This window comes from Perissodus microlepis, chromosome 13 (assembly GCF_051167445.1).
Source record: "Perissodus microlepis isolate ML-2025 ecotype Zambia chromosome 13, ASM5116744v1, whole genome shotgun sequence".
Lineage (NCBI taxonomy): Eukaryota > Metazoa > Chordata > Actinopteri > Cichliformes > Cichlidae > Perissodus > Perissodus microlepis.
The window spans coordinates 27,527,939-27,554,396 of record NC_140473.1 but is presented as its reverse complement, the minus strand read 5'-3'; the positions used below and the strand labels follow the sequence as shown (position 1 = coordinate 27,554,396).

The window sequence follows — 26,458 nt, the reverse complement described above, 5'->3', positions numbered from 1 at the left end:
TATAATAATTTATAAAAACATAATAATACATAATAAACATAATAAAAAATATTTTTTTTCTTTAAATTGTACATTTTTTCAGTGTGAATGTTTAATATTTAATGAAAAAAAATCTGTTACCTCAGTTTTAAAGCTGGGAATCAGGACTCTTAGTCTTGGTTTTTTCTTCCTTTAAAAAACTCTTTACAGCTTGTAGAAAAGCTGAAAAACAAGAAAAACTTGTTGAAAAGGTGATCAACTAGGCATTCATTTAAAGAAATAAAATCCTAAAAGTACTAGAATCTGTACTTGATATAATGTCCTTTTAGCTGATCTGCACAGAGGTAGTGGACAAAACTAGTTCGTAAAGAAAGAAATACTTTAATAAATACTAAACTGCAGGCATGTTAGTATGATAATGGTTATTAGAAAATAGAGAAAGAGAAAATAAAAGAATGGCTAAGCAGCCAAGAAATCCAAATCTATCTTTGTGATTGTGTTGAAACAGAGTTGGCAGTAAATCTGTTTCATCTCTACTTCTCGTACAAGCATGAAGGACTGCAGGACGAAAAGAAAGCGAAACATTTGCAGACATATCATAAAAAAACATACCTTATCCGATTCAGGCAGCTGAGCATTAAAGCGACTATTACTTTTACGGAACAAAGTTGCTTTCCCGAATAGGAGTTCACACTGAGAGCAAAATCGCCATTAAAAAGTAGCTGGCATGAAGCACAGCTTGGCAATCTGGCCAATATCTGTCCTGCGTGGGAGCACGCTGAGGAACAACAACAACACATACACAAAGGAGTTGAACCCATATGGTTTCTAAAGGCTGAAACAAATAACTCTCAAACCAAAGTCACCAGTAGCAGATATAAGCTATTTTAAAAACAGGTTTGTTTTTATCAGACCTGCAGCAACTTAAGTTATTGTCTAACCTGCTGGTTCATTTCTCCATTAACCAATTAATCATTTAGCTCATAATTCTGTCAGTCAAAAAAGGGCCTCTTGTTATGTCTGTGAAGTTGGTAGCATTTTAATGGATTTACCTGCGAAATAATATCTCTTGTAGTGTGGTGCTGACTGTCCCAGAAGTTTGTGCTTTTCTAGCCAGACCCCCAAGTGTTTGACAACTAGCAATAAATTACAAAACAATAACGGAACACAATTAAAAGTGACTTGTTCTGCTCACAGAAAGACACAGCTGTGAAACTTAAAAAGGTAATGAGTGCATGCATGTCTGTGCATTTAGCCCTGTAGCTTACCCATGCATCTTGCTAAGCCTGCAAGCATTAGCTGATAACTTAGCACTCCACCGTCTTGACCAAATATGGTCACATCGGGCTCTGAAAACCCAGCAATAAGACTTCAAAATCTAACTCCTCAGTAGCAATGTCCATCTCTTACATACCCTCTGTGGTTTTATGTTTCCCAGCTTTCCTTGGACAGGAACATTTTTAATGGGCGTGGCTTACAGTTTGGGACAAGGGCGTAAGAAGTGCAATGTTTCTGTTGATCTACTTTTATGCTGCTTTTATGCTTGTGTTACTTGCATTTTAGTGCATTTTTTTTAACTACAGCCTCTAGTCAGTCCACTAGTTTTAATGAGGTAATATAAAATAGAAACAAATTCCAAATGTCTAAATTTGTTTAAACTATTAACAACTGAATTATGTTTAATTCTGAGGACTTCAGCAGATGGTTTGGGAGTGTGTCAAACTTATGCTTGTTGTCAGTTTTAGTCCAACATCCCTACATGCACTTATCATTTGACAACAGTAAAAAGTGAAAGAGAAGTGGGAGGGAAAAGCTGTGTAATTAACCCACAAAGTACACTGTCGACTTCAAAAACCCTCTTTACTTATTCCTTCCTCCGTCCCTGTCTCTATCTCTCTATCTTCATCTCTTGCCGCTTCTCTGAAGTCCGGTTGCAATATCAGACAGGCTAATTAAAGCAGCACGTAATGAGGCGGTGGAGGGGAGGAAGAAAAGGAGGAGGAGGAGAACAAGGAGGTGGAGGATGAGGAGGAAAGGGGTGGGTCAGAGGGAGAGGCTGAGAAGAAAGAAGTCATGATTCGAGGATGTCAAACTCCTATTAAAGGAACTAGCTCTTCAGACAAGCAACTGATTTCCTGTTCCTCTGAGCCTCACTGTAGCTCTGTGTTTTGGAATTAAGCAATTCAAAACAGGCGTAACAGGACAAAGACACACATATTTTGATCGCTTCAGTCCATGTAAGAAAAGAGAAGCCGGTGATGCCTGCGGGGTGTTAATTAAGACTAGCATTAAAGTTAGAGTAAAGTAACGTGTAGCCTAAGAACCTCCCTGGAGATGTAGAGCCAATGTCTGCAACATATGAATCCACTCATTTTAAATTAGCTGTGAGAAAAAGGTGCCTGCAAGGGGGAAACCTATGAGCATTTTGCTGTGTTATATTTGAGAGTGGAATTGATTTCTTGAAACAGTTGTGAAGATCAAATGTGAACACAAGACAAGGGGATACGTCAACTAAAACAGCAGTCCGTGAAACAATATTTTCACGGACCGGCCTTTAAGGTGTTGCAGATAAATACAATTCACTAGTTGGGCCCACATCCTCATTTCAGGTTTGACAGCGTTTTAGTAGGTAAAGGTGGATGCTTGGACATGAATTGAGCTGCGGTTTGGGGAAGGCCTCGAAGGGGACTGGCGACGGCGCCCGGGCCTGGCAGATCCCCGTGCACTAAATAGAGGTGAAGAAGTTAAAGAATTGAGAACAAGGAGAGAGGGAGGGTGGGGAATGTAAACGAGAATGAACAGCTTGCAGAATTGGGGGAACCTATATAGATGACAACCGGAAGGAGCGTGTTTGGAGGCGTGGTCCCACTCCTGAAATTCTGGTACATAATCTCCAACAAAATAAAACCAGTACCGGTACCAAAAAAAGGAAGATTTAAACAGGGTTAACGATAAAAACGATAACACCCCCCCCCCCCCCGATAAATACCCTGAAAACCATAAATTTCACATCTGAGCTTCAACTCTCGTGGCCCGGTACCATACGACTCACAGACCACTACCGGTCCGTAGCCCGGGTGTTGGCGACCGCTCATGTAAAAGAACCACCAGTTTCTTTCACGTGACAACGAGACACCAAGACTAAAAGGGACACTCTTTTACATTGCTCCGTAGTACTTTTGAATTTTGTTTCTTTTTTTTTTTTTTAATAGTTTATTGTCATTGTCTATCTCTTTGTAGCTATTTAATATTTATTTGTGGCTTTTTTCATTGGGTCCATTCTGTGTCTGTTTTTTAAATTCTGATTGTGGTCATTTTGAGTCTCAGTTCTCTTTTTGTGACTTATTTCTGTAGTTGTTTCTCATTTCATTTTATGGTTATGCATTCATTTTGTTTCTCTTTTTGGTTCTGTACTGCTTTTGGCCAATGAACTATTCCTGTGGTTTTTTCATGTTTGAGTCATTTTAAGGCTATATAACCACCTCGCTGCCTTCTTTTGGTTTCTATTTGTAGACATAAAAAAAAAATACTTCAACATAAATTTTCTTCTTTTTGTTGCCACAATAGTTAAATAGTTGTTTTGTATTTCTTTGGTATTTTGGCTTTCTCTGAAGGCACTTTATTGACATTTTGTATCTCCCTTGGCATATTTTGGACTCACCTCCATTTCTTTCAGTTGCTGCATTGTATCTTTGCAATTGGTTTTTTTTTTATCTTATCTTTTTTTGATGTAACTTTATGGCTCCTTTATGTCTTTTTTTTTTTTTTGTCAAATTTGCTGCAATTTACTGTCACTTTAAGGTTTCATGGTAGGCCATTTGTCATGCTTTTGCATTCTTTGTGGTAATTTTGAATCCCTTTAAAGCACTTTTGCTTCTCCTTTCAGTCATTATAGTCTGTAGACATTTGAGGTTTCTTTGTAGAAATTTTGCAGCTTGTATCTAGTTTGTCACTTTACATCTCTTTGCAGTCATTTTGTGTCTGTTTTTGGAGATTAGGACTGTCTGCATAGTCATTTTCAGTTTCTTTGTGTCCATTTTTTTGCTACTTTGCTACGATTTAAGTGTATTGCAATTTAGCATCTTATTAGGGTAATTTGTGTCTAATTATGGATAATGCACACCCATTTTTCTGTTTGTAATGATGATCATTTCTTTGTGGCCATTCCATTTCCATTTTGTCAGTAGCACATCCTTTTAGTTACTTTGTGTCTATTGATTGGCATTTTGTTTTTTGGTCATACTTTGCAACATATTGTGTTTATTTGATGTAATTTTATATAGTGTTGCTGTTCATTTGACCATTTCTTTGTCATTTTGTGTTGCTCTGTTGTAAATGCATGCCTTCCTTGGCCTTTTTGCACCATTTCATGGACAATTATGGCAATTCTGCATCTCTTTTAAGACAATTTTTTGTCAATTTTGGTTGTCTTTGTAGTCATTTAGAATCTCTTTGTGCTCATATTTCACTTCTTGAGTGATTTGGTTGTTACTTTATGTATTTGGTTTTTTTAAGTGTCTTCATTGCCATTTTACCGTGTTATATTATCTTTTTTTTTCTTCTTATGGTAATTTCCTTTCTCTATGTGCCGATATTTCCTATCTTTTTGTAGTGATTTTGTATCTCTTTATGGTCATTTTCTGGCTCCTTCTGATTGTTTAATCTCTATTTGGTTGTTATGTGTTTGTGTCATGGATCATCTTCAGTAGGCATGTTTAGTAAGCTATCCATTGATGTAAACCACAAAGAGGTCCTTTGCGGTCTTGGTTCAAGTGAAAATCTGAAAAAAAAAAATGTCTCTGAGTGATTTTTGACTCGGCCTTGTCTCTGCCACATGGCTGATGATGAAATGACTTGAAAGATGAGAGACCGGCAAAGAAAGACGGAGATATGGAGAGGCAAGGGGAAGAGACAGAATAAGACTAAGATAGGAGACACATAGATACACTGAGACAATAAGGAGGATGTTATTCCTGCATCATTACTTCAACGCCCCTTCTCCCTCTACTGTCTCATCTTCTCTTTTCATTATTATTCGCACTCCCTCTCATCTTTTCTTTCTATTATTCATCCTCTCTCTTCATGTCTCTATCATTAGTTTTTATCTCTCTGTCTCTCTTGCTTTCTGTTGTTCAGACACTCAGACAAATGAGCCATGAAATATTCGCCATCAAGACACAGAGAGAGTTTCTGAGTGTGTGTATCTCTGTGTGTGTGGGTGGCAGGCTGTGCACATGAGAGTGGGTGTTTGTGTGCATTATGACTTTGGCTTTAAGTCTGTCAGGTCTACTAGCCACTCTGGAAGGTAGCCCACCTGCGTTTGATCCGACTTCTGTGATCCAAAAAGTAATTTGGCAGGCAGGAAATCAAATTGGCTGCTAAAAATTGTGAATCTAGTCATGGCTGCACAGCTGACCAGCCAAGGAGAGAGGATGTTTCACGGAGATCCTAGCCAGAAATCTCACAAGCAAATTTACTAAATTAGCACAGAAGATTGTGTTTTATTCTTTAATAAAACACAATCATCCCCTAAACCTGACTAGTTGCTATGTAAAGATATTCTTGCAGGAATTATATCTGACCACAATATCAGGTTTTGCTGAATCATCAAAAACATGTAATTTTCTCTGTAGGTCCCTAAAGAAAACAAAATATTGTTATTTTTAATAAAGAGTAAACACTCATCCAATACCAAATTTATCTTAGAAACATTTTCCTCAACTACATGTTAAGCTGCAGGCTGCTGTGCAGAGTAATTTTTGCATGTGCAGCACAGCCTCTACGTGTTACAGCATTGAAGAACAAATATTAATTAAGCACCTCTGAAAGACATATAGTGAACAAACTTGCAATTTAGGACATTTTTAACAAATATTTTATAAAAAAAAAGAACTGCTAACTAAAAAGGTGGACAAAGCTCGCTGAGGAATTAACATACCATTTTTTAGGCATCTAAAGGAACCCCCCCCCCAAAAAAAAAATTAATAAATAAAATTAGATTTGGTTAAAATGTTAGAAATGAAAAAGTTGTATTTTCTAAATTTGATAGATAAGTGAAATGACATATACACCTTGGATGAACATTTTAAAGCCCATTCATTTAAACTTTATGAGAATAGAGGATTATTAAAAAATTGTAATGTGAAAAAATTAGATTAAAAAAATATACAAAATATTATTAATAGTTGCTAACATGTTTCAAATATTAGTAAAAAGAAAAAGAAAAAAAGGGATGAATAAAGTGATGAATGAGACAAAAGAGCCAACACCACAGGTGAGCAGTTGCCATGAAATGACAGTGGCAGAGTGGGACAGTTTCTGTACCGCTCCCTTGCTGTGACCATTATGGTACAGAAACTGATGTCTCACTCTGCGTCTGTGGCAAATTGCGGCTGGACAAATAGTCAAGTTTTTTTTTTGATAATTCAGCTGTATGATTTCTTTATAGTTTAGACTGATTCCCACATTAAAGTGTACCATGATAACCTTCAATTAATGAGAAAAGAAATCTGATACAATTTATAAAAGAACATTTTTCAACTGTTTTAAAAGCTAAAATACCAAAAAGGTAATGGGTAGTTGTGTTCTGTTGGTCAAATATTTGCAATTAAAAACAGTAGACTCAAGCAGAATGTGCAAGAAAGGTCTACCAGATAAATAATACTGGTGGTATCTTCAGCTCTATGACCAAGCACTTATAGGTTGTGCTGGGTAGGCAGACTTGGGGCCACTGACCACTCCTTTACTACAAAGCGAGTGCAGTGGACGAATTGCAGCCTCAAAAACAAAGATTCAGACATCTGTTTATAAATAACAAACCTATGGAATAATTTCAAACAACTCCAGGGTATAGCTGTCTATTCAAAGCAGGCTTCAGGAGTCAAGGTTCAGCTAATATAACACTGGCAGAACATTTTGATCTGTTTGTTAAGGCTCATTTTAGTAATTATCACTCCACTTCTACCATAAAGACTGATACATAAAATACATTCCCATGAAGACAACCCAGAACAACTCTTCTTGTTATTGTTCAGTATTGTTTTTCAGTTTGAGCACGAACTATTAAAGTACTCCAATTATATAACTTCCCACTGCATACTTTCAAATGGTTTCTGCAGAGTCGGAGGTGAGCAGGTATGCTCTTGGTGGAGGGACGGTGGAGACCGAAGCAAAGAACAATTTGCATATTCATAGATGCATAGATCTGCACATATTTAAGGGGGTGTAGAGATACATTGAAGCCATTTTCAGGCACAAAGGATTTTCTTTAAGTGTGTAATTCCTATGAAAGAAAAGGTTTAGAGTGATCAAGTGAACCTCTTGTTTCCTTGTGGTAAACATGTAGGTGGCTAAATTATTAATAATTGCTGCCTGAGCTGTGATAGAGTTATGGGATAGATTTCTGGATCAATAGATTGAAAATATCGAATGATGAATGATTACACTCTTGTTTTGTGTTTTCATATTAAATTCCTCCATATTAAATTAGTCAATCAAACAATTTTTGTGGGCTCTGGAGCTCCAGTGCAGTTGTTAAGGAACTAATATATATCTGTATAAATATATAGTTTATCATCTAAGATGGGCACGAAGAAAATTGCCAATCTATATTTAGATCAAGCATAACTATGGCCCAAAAAGTTCTGCAAATTTATCAAATGGTCAAAGATCTTTAGTTGCACCAGCAGCAAACAGGACGCCTGCTTTTTGCTCTTAAATTTGGCAGATTTACAAATATAAAGGAGGGCAGCAGGTTATATAAGTTACGTCACTTAAGAGAAGCTGAGTATGAATCACTTTTTGTTTTACAGTGTCCTTATTATGATAAGTAAAATATTATTTATTTAATGAAATGTCTGTTAAGAATTCAGAAATATTTTGGACCACTGACAATAACAGAATGAAACAGATGTTTTTTCATGTTAATGCTTATAAGAAAGAAAATGTACTTACATATGACATTTTTTTTCAATAATAATATAATAACCTAAATGATGTATTTTAAGTTTCATTGAAATATTATTAAAGAAATATAATACAAATCTATAGAATTATTTATTTTATAAGACAAACTGAATTTTACTGTTAAAAAGGTGAAATATGAGTAACATAAAAATGCTACTTGCACCATAATGTAGATGTAGAAGTCTTTCATGAAAGTATTGATACTGTCATTGACATTTAGGTCTCACAACCCATATGGAAAAGATATATATATATAAATCTTATAAAGTTTGTATCTGTCTTGTGCGAAACTTGTATGAAAAGCATATAAGAGTGAAAACAGAGATAAGATCCCTTGAAAAATTATATAAATGAAACTTGTATGTTTTAGATACTTACTAAAACAATATATGAAAGTAATGAGAAAGTGGCCACTTTCATGAGTAAATCACATAAGCCTTATATGATTCACTATATGAAGTAAGCCAAATCTTATGCAAGTCTTTTATACGTTTTTTCTATTACTTTTCCATATGGGAAAATAATGTATACGAAATTTGACTTTATAAAAGTAATAGTGTCTTCAGGCTGGGTTTTGTTTTTAAATCTGTGATGAAATAAAAAATAACAAAAATAAATCAAATTCAGTCTTTTACAGAGACCATATATCAGATATTTCTGTCTCTGTATCATCCAGAAATATTAAACCCTCTAAAATATCAAATTAAATCTTTGTGGAATATTTCTGTCGTGCATTAATGGCTGCCACACATTATCCCAGAGACCTGTTGATGTTTCCGCAATTACCTGGTTCCAACTGAGGTCAATCATAGTTCTATAACGAGGTAATGTCCCATTAAGATAATTGGGTTAATTTGTTGCAATTAACAAGGTACTGCAGGGACAAAACAGTGTGAGTCAACCAGCGGACAGCAGTTCAATAAATGTACAAAAACATTTCAAAGTCTGCAAAGTTGAAAAAACAACTGATTTGCAAAACCATTGTAAGGATAGCCTGTTCAGGTTTTAATCCCCAGCTGGGATGTTCGAGCACAGAGTAGGATGCAGTATTTATCATCCACATTATATAAGCTGCTCTTTGGGGGTGCTATTGTATAAAGTAGCCAGGAACATCAATTTAAATGTGTTTGCAGCACATCCCCATTCCAAATGTTACACATCCTCACCCTGTTTATGCAACACAACTTGTAAAAAGTGCATAAAATCTGTTATGGACATGAAGCCAGAGGCACGTCCATATGTTTGACATCTTTAGCACGACATCGCTTCTGAGGTTAAAACTCCTTATGTGCTGTGGGTCTAAAGAAGTTGTTGTCAGTTTAAGGCTCTATGAAGTCGTGAAGCCCCCTGGCTCTTAATACTGCTTGTTTGTGTATTTCTGTGTTTGTTTTTTTTCCCCCCATTTGATGGAAAAGACCCAAAATGTGTTTTAAGCCCCAACTTTTCCCAATACTTGGAGAGAAGCTTTCTCACCAGGTAACATACACGGTAAGGCTCCTGAATACCATTTTGCCAGATGAGTCAAATTTGCATAATGATGTCGTTGGCATAATCTCTCGATTTGAGAAGAAGGGGGTTCATATCCCTTTTGGGACCACTATTTTCCCACTTATTTTACTTTGATCCATCTATCCATATATTCATTCATTTTCTCCCATTTATCAGGGTCTGGGTTGCAGGGGCAGCAGTCTAAACAGAGATGCCCAGAGCACCCTCTTGCCAGAAACCTCCTTTGGCTCATACGGGAGGATAATGAAGCCTTCCCAAGTCACCTGAGAGACATAATCTCTCCAGCATGTCCTGGGCCTGCCCCGGGGTCCTCTCCCAATTGGTTATTCTCTAAAACACCTCCCATGGAAAACATCCAGGAGGCATCCTAGTTAGATGCCACACTACTATGCAGGAAAGCAGTGGTTCATGCAAATCACTGAGGGGAGCCCAGGAAGCTAATTGCCCCACTTGCATCTGCAATCTTATTCCCGCCTATGGACACAGTTTGTACTCATCGATGACACTAAGTGGGGACAGAATCATAGATTTGGTTTGGTTGTGTTTCGGCAACTTGTCTACTTGGTTACGTTTAGCGAAAGGGATTTGGATATAATGGATATATATATATATATATATATACACACACACACACTTCAACAACTTGAACCACATGATAAAGAGCAAATTTCTTCCATTTGCAAAGAGGTTTCTCCTCCTTTGTTAAATGGTTCTGTGAAAACACCAGCAAGCATATTGAAGTCTAGTTGACAACACAAGAAGATGAAAAAAGTTGATGGTAAGTGGCTAACCTCTAAGTGGAAATGTGTTCTGACCAAGGCTACGTCCACACGTACCCGGGTATTTTTGAAAACGCAGATTTTTCTATGCGTTTGCACCTTTCGTCCACACGTAAACGGTGTTTTCGGTCACTGAAAACGGAGATTTCTAAAAACGCCGGCCAGGGTGGATATTTTCGAAAACTCCGTTTTTGCATTTGCGTGTGGACGAGAAAAACGGAGAAAACGCAGCGTCAGAGGTGTGCGCCTTTTTTGACGTCACACTGTGCGCCACGTTATTGTTTCGGTGAAATGAATTTCTACAATACTGTTACTGTTAATTTTACTCTCTCTCTCTTACATATACACACACAGTTACTGTCCCTCCACACATACGACTCGGTTCTGCTTCTATGCCCCATCTTTGTTTACTATTTCCCACCGAGGCTTCTAGACTTCTGATTGGCCAACATTTCTACACGGTTAGGCATATATCGCCACCTGTTGCTTTGGCATGTTCCTAGCAGCATTTTCCTTCATTTCTGTGTTTACGTGTGGACGGGATTATTTTTTAAAACGAAAACGGAAAATCTCCGTTTTCAAAAATACCCGTGTACGTGTGGACGTAGCCCAAATATCCATATGTGATAACTTGGAGGTAAGAACAATTTGTCACTTTTCTGTGAGAGACATTAGGTTGGATCAAAACATTTCAGTATCATTTCGGGCCACCAGGTGTGCATGTTTTACAAAAATACCTTCCAGTGTCACAGTGTCTTTGTTTTAATTAAGTGAATGTCAGTCTGTGCTGGTTGCATGAGTCCTTAATTACCACTTCAGCATTCTTTACAAACTGGAACTCTCCACTTCAGAGATCCTGCGTGTACTGTACCATATTTCACAATGTTCAAATTATTTTGACACACAATGACAAAATTATACTCAAGGACAAGCATTCACACATTATTCTCAAGTGGCTTATACCTATTTCTAGACCCATAATCATTCCAGATATACAGAAGCCTAAATTGTGCCTTTAAAAAAAAAAGAAGAAAAAAAAGATAATGGGCTTCTAATTTAAAGCATGTATAAATAAACAGACCAGGTCATACTGTGTATGTCTCTTGTAATTAGTTGTACTCTTGGATTTTACTTCTAGTAAACTGCCAGCAATGGTGGCTTTGGAGCCATTTTGGCACTTATTTTTTGGCACATCTTCACGCAGGAGAACTTGTAGCCATCTGATATTCTCTAAATCTACTAGTTGTTATTTCAACCACGAAGCTGACAAATGTTTTTCTACTTGGCTGCCAGTATGAATGAAGCAAACACTCAAACCAAAGTACATTTACTTGGCTGCAGCCTTTAATGTCTAACTGCAGAAAGCATCCTGTCCCACCAACACAATGATAACCACATTTGTAACAACCAAGTAAACCGAGTAAGATATCCTTATACTAGCCTGTCTTAGCCATAAACACCAAATAATATAATGCATTTCTGATAATGCAACAAACATAATAATAATAATAATAATAATAATTTATAATAATTTATTCATGCAACCTATAGAGACAGAATAACTTGGATCCAGTTTCACTGCTTCTAAAAGTTTACAATCGTAAAAAATAGACATCAAGTTGTGGGTGTTGCAATGATCAGGTGGTTACTTTATTATTTTATCTCAGTGTATCAGTGTCTTCTTTGACTGTAGTTGAACTTACTGTGTGATGTAATGACACCAAAGATGATGATGACCATCTGATGATGTATCAATTCAATGAGGAAAGCAAACAAACCAAAAACATGAAACAATGCAAAATATCAAATCAAAAGCTTATTTTCAAAGTTACCAATGGTCATACATGGGTTCCCAGTCAGTAAGGCAGATGATTCTGGTGAAAGGTCACACGTGAGCAGAGTCACACTATGAAAAACATGCAAGAAAATTTTAAAATAGGAAAAAAAAAAACCCCACATGGGATAAATACTGGGAAAGAAAAACACAAGGAGTCAAATCTAGCTCAAGGAATATCCACTTGGAAGCTTGACTGGACAGTGACAAGACAATCTGGCGAGGGAAACAGGGGAGTGTGTACGCTGGGGAGAGCGATTAACTGATCAAGAACAGGTGGTAGAGGAAATTGGGGAGAAAACCAACAAAGGGAGGAAGTTAAACTGACAGCAATGAAAAGGGATCACAGAGAATCGCCTGAGGCTAAGCATGATCAAAACTGAAAAACCATGACTGATGCACACCTTGTTTAAATCACTACAGAAATACTCAAGAAGTGATTTTTTAAATCCAAGTAATAGTTCTTGCTGTCCAGCAATGATAGTTTCCTTCAGTTTGGCACCCAGGAAAATTTTGAGCCCCTTTACACTCCACACACATTCTTCCAGTGCTGTTGTCAGCAATGGCATAAAAAGACAGAGTCCAGAGAAGACCTTACTGCAGCGCGATGAGGTTAAGCACAGACGCATCCAGTCGGCTGGGGACAGCTCGGCCTTTATAGTCCCAGCTACTGGTGGTGCTTTTAGGCAGCAGCCTCTCTTTGTTGCAGTCCCTCAGTGCAGAAACTCTGACTCTACCAGCATACTTTGACTCTGGCCACATGTTATAAAATGTGTAGTAATCCCACAGGTCCCCTGCATGTACAAAACAAGAAGTTGTTTTGGCTAACTGAAATGCAGCAGCTCCAACAGCTGAGTGAGCAGGAGTGTGCTCCCCAGAGCAAAGCGTTGAAACGCAGCCAAACATTTCTGTGCAGCTCTTCTGACATAAATTCACATCAGTGGATACTGAAAGTAAAACAAGTTACCTATAGTAATATAAAATGATTACCATGATTAATAATAATAATAGTCATGATAATAATAGTGCAAAAGTCTTGAGCTACATCCCTCATTTCTTTGTATTTTGCCTCTTAAGATGCAGACTTTTTTAAGAGGTCTTGAGACCAGTGTTGGTCAAGTTACTTGAAAAAAGTAATCAGTAACTAATTACTTATTACTTCCCCAAAAAAGTAATCCCGTTACTTTACTGATTACTTATTTTTCAAAAGTACTTAGTTACTTAGTTACTTTTTAAAAACACGATTTACAACCTGAATAGGTGATAAAACGATAGATCTTTCAGCCCAGTTCTACTTTTTCTACATAATCCATCATACAAAATGTAATCAAATGGAAAAGTCCCTTTTTAAAACTTGTTTTATTAGTTTTAATCTTTTAACTTTATGCATCAAGCAAAAATTTAATTATATGCAACATTCTCTGACTGGAAGAAATTTGTTTAATATTTAAACCTATTTTCTGCACATTCCAGCACATAAAATAATTTTTTTTGTGTGTTTACACTCACTCTTTCAAATAGATGCAAGTAAAACACAGCAGAAAATAAATAAAGTCAAAGACTAGCGGTCCTTTTGCTCTATTTTCACCTGTAAAGCAGGAGTAGGGTAGGCGGAGGTTACCCTGGTGCAGGTGTGCCGCAGCGGTCAGTGGAAGAATCCACGAGTTTCTCTGTGAATTTCCCATTCCGTCGTTGCGCACTCGGTGCTTGCTTGGAAGTTTAGGGGTTTTTTTTGCTGTAAAAAGAAGTTTTCTTCCCACGCACAACGGACACTAATGTTTTTGTCACTTTTTATGGAATCAAACTCAAAATAAGGTCAGTACTTCCACGCTTTAAACGCTGCAGGCTCATACTCTCTCCCGCACTCGATATATTATCCATTGTTGATCTGCACACAGCTGTTGTCACGAACGTCGCACTCGCTTACGTCACTGTCATGAGACATTCTCGCAAAAAATCACGGTTTTAGTAACGCAGTAACGCAGCGTTCCTACAGTAAAGTAACGGTAATCTAATTACCGTTTTTGCAATAGTAATCCCTTACTTTACTCGTTACTTGAAAAAAGTAATTGGATTACAGTACAAGTAACGCGTTACTGCCCATCTCTGCTTGAGACTTATGAATAGTTCTCTGGACTTTCTGAAGGTTTTTCCATGTTTTACCTTCAGTCCAGTCCTTCTACATCCAAAGAAGAATGTCCTTCAAGAAGCTTGGAGAAGTATTCCTGAGGTCTGCTTAAAAAATTACAATGAAGCTGCCTGAAAGGGTTCAGGCTGTGGTGATAGTATATGCTGTATTCCTATGTTTCAGTATATTGCTGCAGCATTTTCCCATTTTCCTAGTAAACCATAAAGAAGACTCAAGACTCTTGCAAAGTGCTATAAGACAAGTGTTCTTTGCATTGCCTCCTTTCCTTGAATGTCTTTTTCCATGCTTGTTGACATGCAAATCTAAGTTTGATTTTTAATATTCACTTTTTTTTTCAAAGGCATTACTGACATCTGCGATTAAAACTATGTATGACAAGAATCTGTACACATTTCTGTTATTAGTAGAGAAATAACTGTTGAATCTCTAATGAATCACATACTCGAAAGAATGAATCTGAAAGTCGTTTTGCTGGTTTGATTATTGGGGTAAACAAAGATTCAAACACAACACTGGCATTTTTATCAGTCCCAATATCAGGAGAGCTTTCTTTTAAACAACTGTTTGTTTATTTTTGACTTTTCTTATATATTACATACTTATAATGGTGGACGTTTATGTTAAAGGTGGCCATAGTTTCAAATAATGAGATGAGCATATGCATTTTATTTATATATAGAATTTTTGCATGATATCATACAGAGCAGAGCTGTTTGGAAGGAAGTTGGCTTTGAGGGAGGGTGGAGCTAAAAAGACTTGGATGACTTGGAGGGCATGCAAAGCTGCTCTGTCCAACAAAAGAAATACATACCTGGACCTGATCCAAATAGGTTGCCTTTAATTCATATAGAATAGCATCAAGGCTATAAAAAGACCTTTACTGCAAATACTATGTTTACTTTCTTTCTTTCTAAATCAGCTTACCTCCCTTAAACCAACACTGTTATTTTCAAAGAGCAACCAATTCAGTTTTCAGTTATATGTACATGAGCTTGTCTGTACATCTTCTGGCGGGACAGGTCATTCCGTTCTTGAACCATTTCCAATCTCCAGTAAATGAACAAGGGACAATATTTGCTGGACTACCAGACCTTGCAAAGCACTCATCAACTGAAGACTCATGGAGGAAATAAAGGGACTGAAACTCTCATATTTAGCCTTAAATTGGAAGGGTTTTTATATTTATCCACTGAAGGCAAAATACATTTCTGTAGCTCTAAAACTGAGTCTGTTAGTTTCTAAAATGTAATAGAGCTGGTCTGCCATAATGTGAAGGCCTGGATGTTTTCACAACAAATTAATAAATGCTTATTTCCCCTCTAGAAGACCAGAACCTACAGATAATATAATATAATGTAATGTAATATAATATAATATAATATAATATAATATAATATAATATAATATAATATAATATAATATAATAGGTCCTTCTTGGAGAGTGGTACATTTGATAAAATGGTGAACCATGTTTCCTTCTTCTTGCAATTAGAACATACTTATTCCGACTACACACACACGACACACACACGAGAACAGTGCCATTTAACTGAATTTGATTTTCCTTTTTTATTGCAAGCCTTTATTTTTCCAGAAGGGATGTTATGATGAAAAAAACCTGCCAAAACCACACATGAATAAAACGGATCAAATGCAAAGAAAATTATAACTGCATTTAATATAAAGACACAAAATAACAGCGCACGAGTCAATAGCTCCATGTAGCCCTTTGAAAAGATGATCAATAAAAAATGTGGCATTCTTTGGTCGGTGGTAATAAAGTAACCTCATATTTACTTATATTACATATTTTATTGACTTTTGGCACTCTGAGATATTACACAGAGGCCTTACTAGTAGTGAGCAGTGACTTCATCTTTCCTTGCTGCATGCTCTTTAAAAGGTTGACTCAGTTTTTCTTATTGAATGCTGCTAACCTTCCAGGCTACTTATCACCTAGTTGTCACATCAGCCGGTATTCATTATAAGCAGTGAAAGAACATTTAAAGAGCTCAGTCGGTATAAAGGTGAACAAATGCCGCAGCATTTCCTACAGATCTTGTCTTTTTCTTCATACACTGACAGAAAATATTCAATAATTCATCTTTCTTTCATTTCTTTCTCTTTTTTTTTTTGAAAAATGTTTTGACCTTGTCCCTAATTTTTAGTGCATTAAGGTGATGATTAAGCCACACCATGGGCAGCATAAAATGATCAATATTCTCCTTTTTATTCCCTTAAACCTGATAAAAGAGTCTATCTACATCCTGACTGTGGTTTGTCATTAGTGTTAAGAAAGTACAAGCTTGGAGAAAGAACATAACCCTGAGGGAGACAGAGGAAGAGAAATCTGTCAGTAAGAAAGTCATTTACAGGAGCAGCTCAGTGAGCATGCGAGGCAGGAAAAAAGCTGCAGAGGGGCTTCACTTCACACATCAGACTTATCAAGCCAGTTACAAGACATCGAAAATCAAATTAGTTACAGCCGACAGCTTTGTTTCAGCAAAAGTAAAACATTTCAAGATATTGAGTTGAGCGGGGCAAAATGTGGACTATTTGATGCTTTATATTCTATTTCTTTCATATATATTCTTCAACTTGAAATGTAAAAAAAAGCAGAGGAGTCAAGATGAAACACTCAGGTCTAATCAGATGTTGACAATTACAGTAACAAGACATAACAGACAATTCTGCATCTGCAAGCAGATATGAGCCCTATTTTGGTTTCGTAATATGAAAAAGGAAACTCAAATTCAGACAAATGTATACCAGCTGTCTGTAGGTCTATGGAGAAAGTTATCTTTTCTTCTAATACCTTCATTCCATCCTTACAACATTAGTCAAGTGTCCAGAATCATGAAATCAAGAGGATGTTCATGTTGCTCTGCATCTAATGGTTGTATCTTATTTACAATTTACCTGTTGACTTCTTGTTAATGTCTATAATCAGATATCATCATATAAATATGTAGAATTTGTAACCAAGGGACAAGATCTTTGGTACCAGAAGCCTTCTAGTTTTTTTTTTATTTCTGGTGAGCAGTCATGTTTGAACATGCTTTGGCTGCACGCAGGTACCAAAATACAATCTTGAAAGCATCAATTTTCATTTTAAAGAATTAGAAATGAAAGAATTGGACATTCATTATTGGGTATAGATATAATACATGTGCTATATTATCGTGGCTAGACCAGAATCCCTAAAAACTGGGAGTTGTACCCAGAAAATCAAGTCAACAGACTAGCCAGTAGGTTCATATTGGCATGTTGATAAGATGAAGGTCCATCAGAGTTGCTTTTGCTTTTCCATCCATCTTTTTAACTGCTTATCCAATTCAGGCTTCTACACTAGGATAGGGTCCAGTACATAAGACAGGTTGCCAGTCTATCGTAGAGCCAGCACAGGAGACAGACAACCATTCATGCTCAAATTCACACCTGTGACCAATTCCGAGTGAACTAATCACCAATTAACCAAATATGCATGTATTAAAATATGAGAGCAACGAGAGAGAACCCCTGCAAGCACAGGGAGAGCATGTAAGCTCCACACAGAAGTATGGAAATATGCTATTTAGTTATATGATTTAGTAAATTTGGTGAAAGTGAATTCCCTGTTTTTTCCTGGTGTCTCATGAAGGGAAAACCGATTTATTCAATTCAGTTTCAGCTCTGTTGTATTCATATGGCATCAAATCACAACAACAGTTGACTCAAGGCACTTTATTTTGTAAGGTAAAGACCCTACAATAATACAGTCAACCCCAACAATCAGATGACCCTTTATGAGCAAGCACTTGGTGACAGTCGGAAGGAAAAACTTCCTTTTAACAGGAAGGCACTAGCCTCATGGAGGGACACCATCTTTCGCCACGGTTTGGGGATAATGGGAGAAAGACAGGACAAAAAACATGTTATGGAAGAGAGCCAGAGATTAATAATAAGTAATATTTAAATGCACAGTGGTGTGTAAAGACACAGAGAGTCAAACAGCCAAGACAATGTTACTGCAGCTACTTTTACTTAAGTCTCTTCAAACTCATCTGCAACTGAATAATGTTTGAGTAATGCTTGAACAGACACAGTTGGATGAATTACCAATCACCCACTTAGGTCACAAGGCAGAACAGTGAGATGTTATGCTCATTCTCTCATGAACCAAACACCTGAGCACTGAAATAAACTGGAAATTAAAGCAGGGAATGCAGCTGCCAGCATCACATCTGTATTTTTAAATGCAGTTGTTTACCAGCTTTTGGAGATTGACTGATATGTCGTGACTCACCTCCACTTCAGTTAGCTGAGTTTTTTTTTTTTTAATACATGTGATCTGACTGAGCAGCTATTCAGAAATTGTTTTTGACACTGAAAACTGTGCTTGTAAGATGTAGTGTGGATTTGGGAGGTTACTTTTTCTCCTCACAGCTGTGCATCTGAGAGTTGGTCCAAAGGGTTTTAAAAAATTCATTCACTCTACAGATCAGACAATTTCCCAAACTGTTCCACAAAGCTCTCCCACAACTGAAGTAAAAAAAACAAAATAGAATTAAATAAAAAAAAAAAAAGGAATGAGATTTTCAAAGAACAACAAGAAAACATCTTTATTTTGTTGCACAGCAGTGCACCAAAAGCTTCTAAACTGTAATGTGTTTTAATTTGAGTTTACTGAGCAGCAATTTCCAAGCTATCCAGCAAGTCATGTGCAATGGACATGGAAACCCATCCTCAGCGGGCTTAATGCAACCCAACGACATCTTTAATGACATAATGCAAACCTATGCCGTCTTTGATTAAATAATGCAAATGTAATGTTTCGTTGTGTAATAGAATAATGCAACATAAATTCGTTAGTTAATGGAATTATGGTAGCTACGGTAATCACTTCTCTGATGAGCTAATGCTGAGTAAAGGAGGAGATCCCTGCGGTAATGGCAGAGGATGGCAGCCGTTCTAGGACGTTGAGGGATTAAGGGAGGTTGTCTGTGTTTCCCCTCTGCTTTTGTCACAGGCTTTCTGTTTGTCTCTGTCTGTCCTCTATCACATTTTCTGTCTTTGGCTTTCTGTCTCCGGCCCCTCCTCTCCCACAGACCTCTTCACAATGCTCACAGTGCTCAGGAAGCTTCTCGATTTTTAGAGACAAAAAGTTGGAATTTTCCAACTTATGCAATGTGTGACGCACACACACACAGCCGAGTACCCAGACCTCCACTGAAGGTCGTGTCACAGATTGAGTTTTCCCTGCTTTAAAAGATAAATCAATCTTCCATTAATGGAGAAAATCTTGCATTGCATTTGTGAAAGCACGTGGGCTTTAGACACACTTCTGTATGTTCTGTATAAAGAGAAATTATCACATATGGGTTTGCAAAACTGTGTGTTTTTTTGTGCGTGTATATTTGGGTGTGTATCAGCTCGTGTGTGTGTGTGTGTGTGTGTTCACTCAGACACTCAGATTGCTGATCAATAATTGTGATTGAAGGGCCCATTAGCCATCGGAAGCAATAGAGACAGCATCACTCCAAATGACAAACTCAACAATGAACACACACAGACACACACACACACACACAAACACTCACACACACACACAATATGACAGGTAACAAATTAAAAGCTTGAGTATGATGAATACACATCCCCATAAACGCATTTTACAACCTATACTGGTTATGGCTGTAATTTACCACTCCAGCCAACACAGAGGGATTTTCCACAAACACATTTTGTTTTCATCTTGCTTCCTATGGCCAACTTTCAAAATCATGATTTATAAATATGCAAACACACCTTGAAATGTACTTTTCCGTCTTTATCTGGTAAGTCAGATTTTTATTTTTCTTTACATAATCTAAATGGCTGTGAACTGATTTTTCGAGTCTATGACTAATAATTTAATCAGCAGGCGGCTTAATGCAGTTTTCTTCGATAAGGAAAGAGAATATGAGGTAAATCTGCTTTAGACATGGTCATAAGAGACATTTACACTTTACAAAATGCACAGCTAAAGTCCTTTTATTTTTATTTTATTATTTTCTGTTAACTATTTCCTGTTAGAATTGGGAATGCTCATATTAAACATTGCCACATTTTGAAGTCACTGTATGTGCATTTGATCCCTGTGAGCAAAAAGGTTTCAGACTGCGCTAAATGCTCATTTTTTTTGTAAGCTTGGACCTGTAAGACATCAGACAGATGGGATATCCCTTATATGCTCCTCTGAAGCACACAGCCCTGGCTGTAGGCACATTCAATCCTTGTGCTAATAAGGGGCAAGGCTGGCTTGAAGGAAGAGGAAAGGATGCTAAAATACCTTGCAACAGACAGGGCATAAACTAAAAGTGGCTGCACCAGTGCAGATAATAAAATCAAAATAATCCTTGATTTTGAACAATGAGAATCAAAGCTACTGTAGCAGACCCGGAGATTACATAAAGGATATGAAAATGAGCATCACTGGTCCTCTTTATGTGAAAATGGCAATATGAAAAACATCTGTATTTTAAATTCCACTTGGCAGAAGTCAAATTCCTTAAGGGTATCAACACTAAAAGTGTTCATCATGCAAACTGGGCTTTTCCACAGTTAAATCATGTAGCCCGAAGGTCCTTAGAGTTTATATATTTATTTTTTTATCCTGTGCAATAAGATGAAAATAAAAACATTCTGTGTAACTCTGAGGCTTTGTTAGTTTGTTTGGTTTTGCATAACAATCTACGTCTTTGTAATCAGCTATTTCTCTCAAAACACCTTCAGGGCCTTCACATACATTTATGCATTGTATTTAACATCTTGATCAGATGATTTGAATACAAAAATCATATTAGCTAGTTAATACTTTACAGTGCTTTAGTATAAGTATTGTTTGTAATTTCTGTTGGGATATTGTGAAAATTACTATTTTCAATCTAATTTAACAAACTCTACATTTTTTAAACGCTGCATGCCTTGTGATCTGAATAGTGTTACGTATTTTAAAATGTCATCTATAGCCCAGAAAAATACAATCACCAGTAATGATATTTTCATTTCATTTGTTTAATTGGGTTCTCTTTATCGCCTTTGAGGACTTGTGTGCAGATCTGATGAAGTTTAGTTCATGTTTATTGGAGATATGTAGAAAATATATATTAGAGGGTTTACAAATCTTTTTTTCTTATTCTGTAATAAGCAGAGTGTTTACACAGAAAAACCATTACCTAAAATTCATTACGGTCAGCACACATAGACAAATCGAAAAGATCTCAGATCTGCATTATCTCTAATGACCAGCACTCGGGTGACTTCTCTTGTTGCACAAAAGAAGTCCAACTGTAAAGAAGACCTTGAGAATATGACTTCACTTTTCACTCAGACTATGACTTGAGTAACAGTTTAAGAAGAGTTTACAGTCTCAGTCACTGGTTGCAAGTCTTGTGTATTATACCATGATATTCATTTAGAAAATTATGGTCCCTTCTAAAATAGATGATAAAGCAAGGTATGATAGGGTAGGTAGGGTTTCTACTCTTGTCAGTGACAGGCTGCTACTGTATAAACCTGGGGGGTCCTTCGTCTTTCACCCTAACCTTCCTGCCAGGGTTCAAGATACCATGATGTCAAAGGACATACTGAAGAGTCAAGGTTTCAATATCCAGTCAATGCATTCAGCTAGTTCATTTCACTTCATCCATCCATTCTATTCTGATTATCCAATTCAGGGTCATGGGCTGCTGGAGTCTATCCCAGCTATGATAGGGCGAGAGACAGGGTACACCCTGCACAGGTCACCAGCCTGTTACAGGGCCAACACAGAGAAACAGACAACCAGTATGGAAACCCAGTAGGTTTTCAATTAGATGCCTCCCAGTGACCAAGTACTACACAGAGGGAGAGGAAAACTCCCTTTTAACAGAACGAAACCTCTGCAGAACAAGCAGGGCAAACATCTGTCCTGACCAGCTCCGGGGTGAGAAGAAAAAAAAAGGCACAGGGAAACAACCCACACTGGCCTGGGACAGAGAAGACACATTTATGACATGCAGAGATGGTGTACAAACACCTAGGAAGTAAATAGAGGAGGGTGGGAAAGAAATGGTCTGTGTATCACAGAAAGTCTGAGTTTGATTTGGCCCTAATTACAAGCTTTATTAAAAAAGAATGATTTAAATCTGTTCTTAAAATCTTTCAAGTCCAAAGGAAAAAGTGTGTATAGGAGGAAGCTATAGCAAAACTTTTAAAGAGATAAAACTGTGATAGTTTGCAGAAAATTAATCTGGAAAGAAACTTTGTGTGATACAGCTTCATCTTTGTTTTTCCTCCTTTTTTTTTTACACTGTACTCCCTTTTCACTAACCAGAATCATTTTGCACATGAAATAAAGAAAATAATATGCTTCATGCTTCAAAAAGTACCATTTAAAAAAATGAATATTTTTCTAGTAAAAAAATCATCATAAACTGAGAATAAAGAGCCACATGTCTTGTTAATGGAGCAATAACTCCCAAGGTCACCACACAGACACAATATAAGAAATGATATTTTCATATTAAGACTTTCACTCCTGTCTCCTTGTCTGATTTCCTTCTCACCTTTTTCTCTCGGTAGGAGGAGGGGGACTCGAGGTTTTACTGTGAGCTCTGCGATAAGCAGTATCTGAGACACCAACAGTTTGACAACCACATCAACTCCTACGACCATCACCACAAGCAGGTGAGTCATGCCACCTTAACAAGGCACCAAGAGGTCTGGTTTATCCTGCCACAGAACACCTTAAACCTTCCAGACCAAGGTCATGGATTTATTACATCCCAGTGCCACAACAAGCACTCGAGTCTGATTTCAGACACACGGCAGAACACTCGCTGTGGTCTACAAAATCCCACTAACACAGAACCGTATCCATCCTCATGACCACTATGACTAAAAATTGCAGCACTTCTGATTAATTTCATGGAAGAACTGACAGTTACATTATGACAGGATTAGCTTCTTCTTTTTTTTTTTACTTGGAGTGGACATGGTGACAGAGTAGCACTAGGCAAAGCCCGTTGTTTGGTAACCCACTATTATAATGTGATTAATATGGATAATAATGTTCTTAATATATGCAAATTGCCAAGACCTCAGCTCAGAAGCCATGACAAGAGACAGAGACACAGGGTGAAGGCCAGTAAATACTAATTTATTTTAACAAAAAACATGAAATTAACATAAAAATACCAACACAAAGACGACCGTGAGCTCTGGAAGTCAGTTTCATCAGTACCGAGAATGTGTGAGTGGATTAGTGAACAGTACGCTGGTGGGAATGTTGAGTGGCACGAAGCAAAGATGCATATGGAACAAGGGCCCCCAAAGGTTTAGTTTTATGGATGAAACACTGGGCCAAAGTGTCTGCAGCTGACCTGATGGTCTGGCCCACACACTGCACAGAAGTAGAACATATAGGCAAACAAGACAAGCAAGCAGAACATCAAACCATAAAGCCTGGGTTTTTCTTTCCTCTGTGATGAGCAGAGAACATGTATCAAAGCATCTTTTGACAAAGTGGTGCTAAAAAAAAGCAAAAAATAAAAATAAAAAAGCTGAGTTTACAGTAATTAGCTCTCTGTGGTAGAGAGCGAGAGGGAAAGCACACACTCAAGAGAAGAAACCAGAAGTCTGAACAACTTTATGTGTGTTGAAATATATTTTTTGATCTACTTTTTAAATATATTTGTATTCAACAACATTGCACACAACAGACACTTTATTAGGCACAGCCTGCTAGCTTTCAGAACTACTTTAAAATTTAATGACATAGATTCACAAAGGTGCTGGAAACATTGCTGAGATATTTTAGTCCACGTTTTCATTATTGCATAATACAGTTGCTGCAGATTTGTGGCTGTATGATAATAATGAGAATCTCCCTTTCCCAGTCTTCTACTGACCAATTTTGGTGAGCCTGTGTGAACTGTAGCCTCAATTACCTTTGTTTAGCCCACATCAGTGGCACCTATTGTGGTCTTCTCTTGCTGAAAGCCATCGGTATCAAGGTTGTCGTGTATTCAGAGATGCTCTTCTGCATATCTTGCTTGTAACTGGTTATTCGAGTTGCTGTTGCCTCTCTCAGGTAAATGCTGTCTGGCTATTTTCCTCTGACTTCTGACATCAGCAAGGTGTTTCCACCGAGACAACTGCCGCTCACTGTAGAGTTTCTCTATCTGGTCTGTTTTCTGTAATCCCTAAAGCTGGTTGTGTGTGAAAATCCAGTGGATCAGCCATTGTTGAAATACTCCGACCGCCTACACTTAATGTCACTTAAATCACATTTCATCCCCTGTCCTGAATTGCTGAGTTGCTGCCATGTGATTGGCTCATTAGATATTTTCATTATCAAGAAGTTGAACAGGTGTACGTAATAAAGTGGGAAATGAGTTTATATTAGGTCCTTGCTACAGTTCTTGAATTTATATACTTTATATATATATATATATATATATATATATATATATATATATATACCAAGAGATGTGAAGCAGAAATTTAGCTAGTTTGTTTAAAACTGTTGTCCCTTTAACAGTTACACAGCCCGTGTGTGTTAGACTATTGTGGCTGATGTTACAAATCAATAAGTACAACTGTTTTATGGCAGCATTAGATTTTTTTAAAATTATTTTCGTATCAATGTGATTAAGTATCACAACCAGTCAGATATTCAACTTACAAGATTCGCCAAAAACAAATATTCTTCTCCTCTTTTTTTAAAATCCATTAACGATTGATTTTTTTCACATAATGCATGGCGGTTTTATCTGATGACACAGCCCACTGTATATCAGTATTATGCCCCCCCCAAAATTGTATAATGTTATACTGGATTTTATACATATCATCCACAGGCCATTTGCACTTGAGAAAGAGAGAAAGAAAATAATATAAAAAAGTAAGAGTAAACACTGAAATAATCAATGTTTAATATATACAAGTTATTTTATTGGGCAAAAGCAGTCGTCGATTTTACTTTATATGTACAGATAGTTGATGGTGGGCGCCATGTTTTGGGTCTTCTTAGAGGAAAAGGTCAACACAAATCAATACAAAGATGTTCTGAGTGATCACATTCATCATATGATGATACATTTCTTCTAGTGTCTTCTAGGATGACAGTAATCATATCGATAGGATATGAGGGTCACATATTTGATAAGTTTGAAAATGATGTGAATCGTATCCTAGAAACAGTCACTAGAATTACATTGAAGACTTAAGGAAGACATTAGACTAATGTGTTTTCCATCATCAACAAAACACCAAATGAGGAAATATCATTTGTAAAAATGGTGTTCGTTACTGTAGCAGAGTTCAAAGGCTTGGAGAATCAATGCCAAAGAGCTCCACGTGTGTTGGTTACTCATAAATCTACACACTGAAGTGTCAGGTTTCAAGTTAGTAAATTGTGATAAGAAACAAAGTCCAGTGGAGGAAGGTGCAATGGCGTAAGTCAGATTCTGGACTTTCACCCAAGAGAATATAGCTTTCAGTCCTATTATTTCCCAAGATTTCCCAGCAGGACATTGCATTGTAATGAGGTGATCGATGTTATTATCCTCTTGTCAGTGGTTTTAATCTTGTGGTTGACTAACCAGCATGCATAGACATTCCTCATGAAGATATTCCGAAGTCTATATCTCTATAGAGTAAGACATAAAGATTAAATGAAATCTATAAAGCCAATAATAGGCAAACAGGGTCATTTTAGGTTAAAAATCAACAGTACAAATTCTCCTAATTAAATAAAAACATAAAGATTATCAATAATGCAGCCTGATTACCTAAACTAAATATGTGAAATTGTCGCATTGCTGCAACATTCTTCTCTCATTATTTTTCTCTCTTCAGTTGGATGTAAAAAAGAGAGATGTGGAGGAAGGCTCTGAGAACTTGCAGCTGTTTGGGTGTTTACAAAATTATAGGTGCTGGGAGGAATGTATTTGCTGCAATTACCATTTGTTCACTTGCAAGTGATGAAAGAGGCATAATATTTTTCACAGTTAGCTGTGTGTCAGAGTTATTAGGTTTACTTGAGGATGCGGAGCATTTAGGGCATATTGTTCGAGACTGCAACACTTGCAGGAAATGGATTTTCCAGCACTAATATTCTCTAGCCTGCACACACTCGGCTAAGCTGCCCATCTTTTGGTTCACGGTCAGTCACGGTCCCATTTTCTTTTAGAAATGAAGTGGTTTGCAGAGGGGCTACGTCACCAGCGCTTGATGTGC

The 26,458-nt window shown here is 37.1% G+C and overlaps 1 protein-coding gene across 1 annotated transcript in view; it reads left to right on the top strand.

Moving 5' to 3' along the window:
- LOC146375274 (uncharacterized) overlaps positions 1-26,458 on the top strand; it is an 87,441-nt gene that overhangs the window by 34,358 nt on the left and 26,625 nt on the right. The window contains exon 2 of the mRNA XM_084949646.1: positions 22,799-22,903. Within this exon, the coding sequence (XP_084805772.1) occupies positions 22,799-22,903 (105 nt within the window). The remainder of the gene's footprint in view (positions 1-22,798; positions 22,904-26,458) is intronic.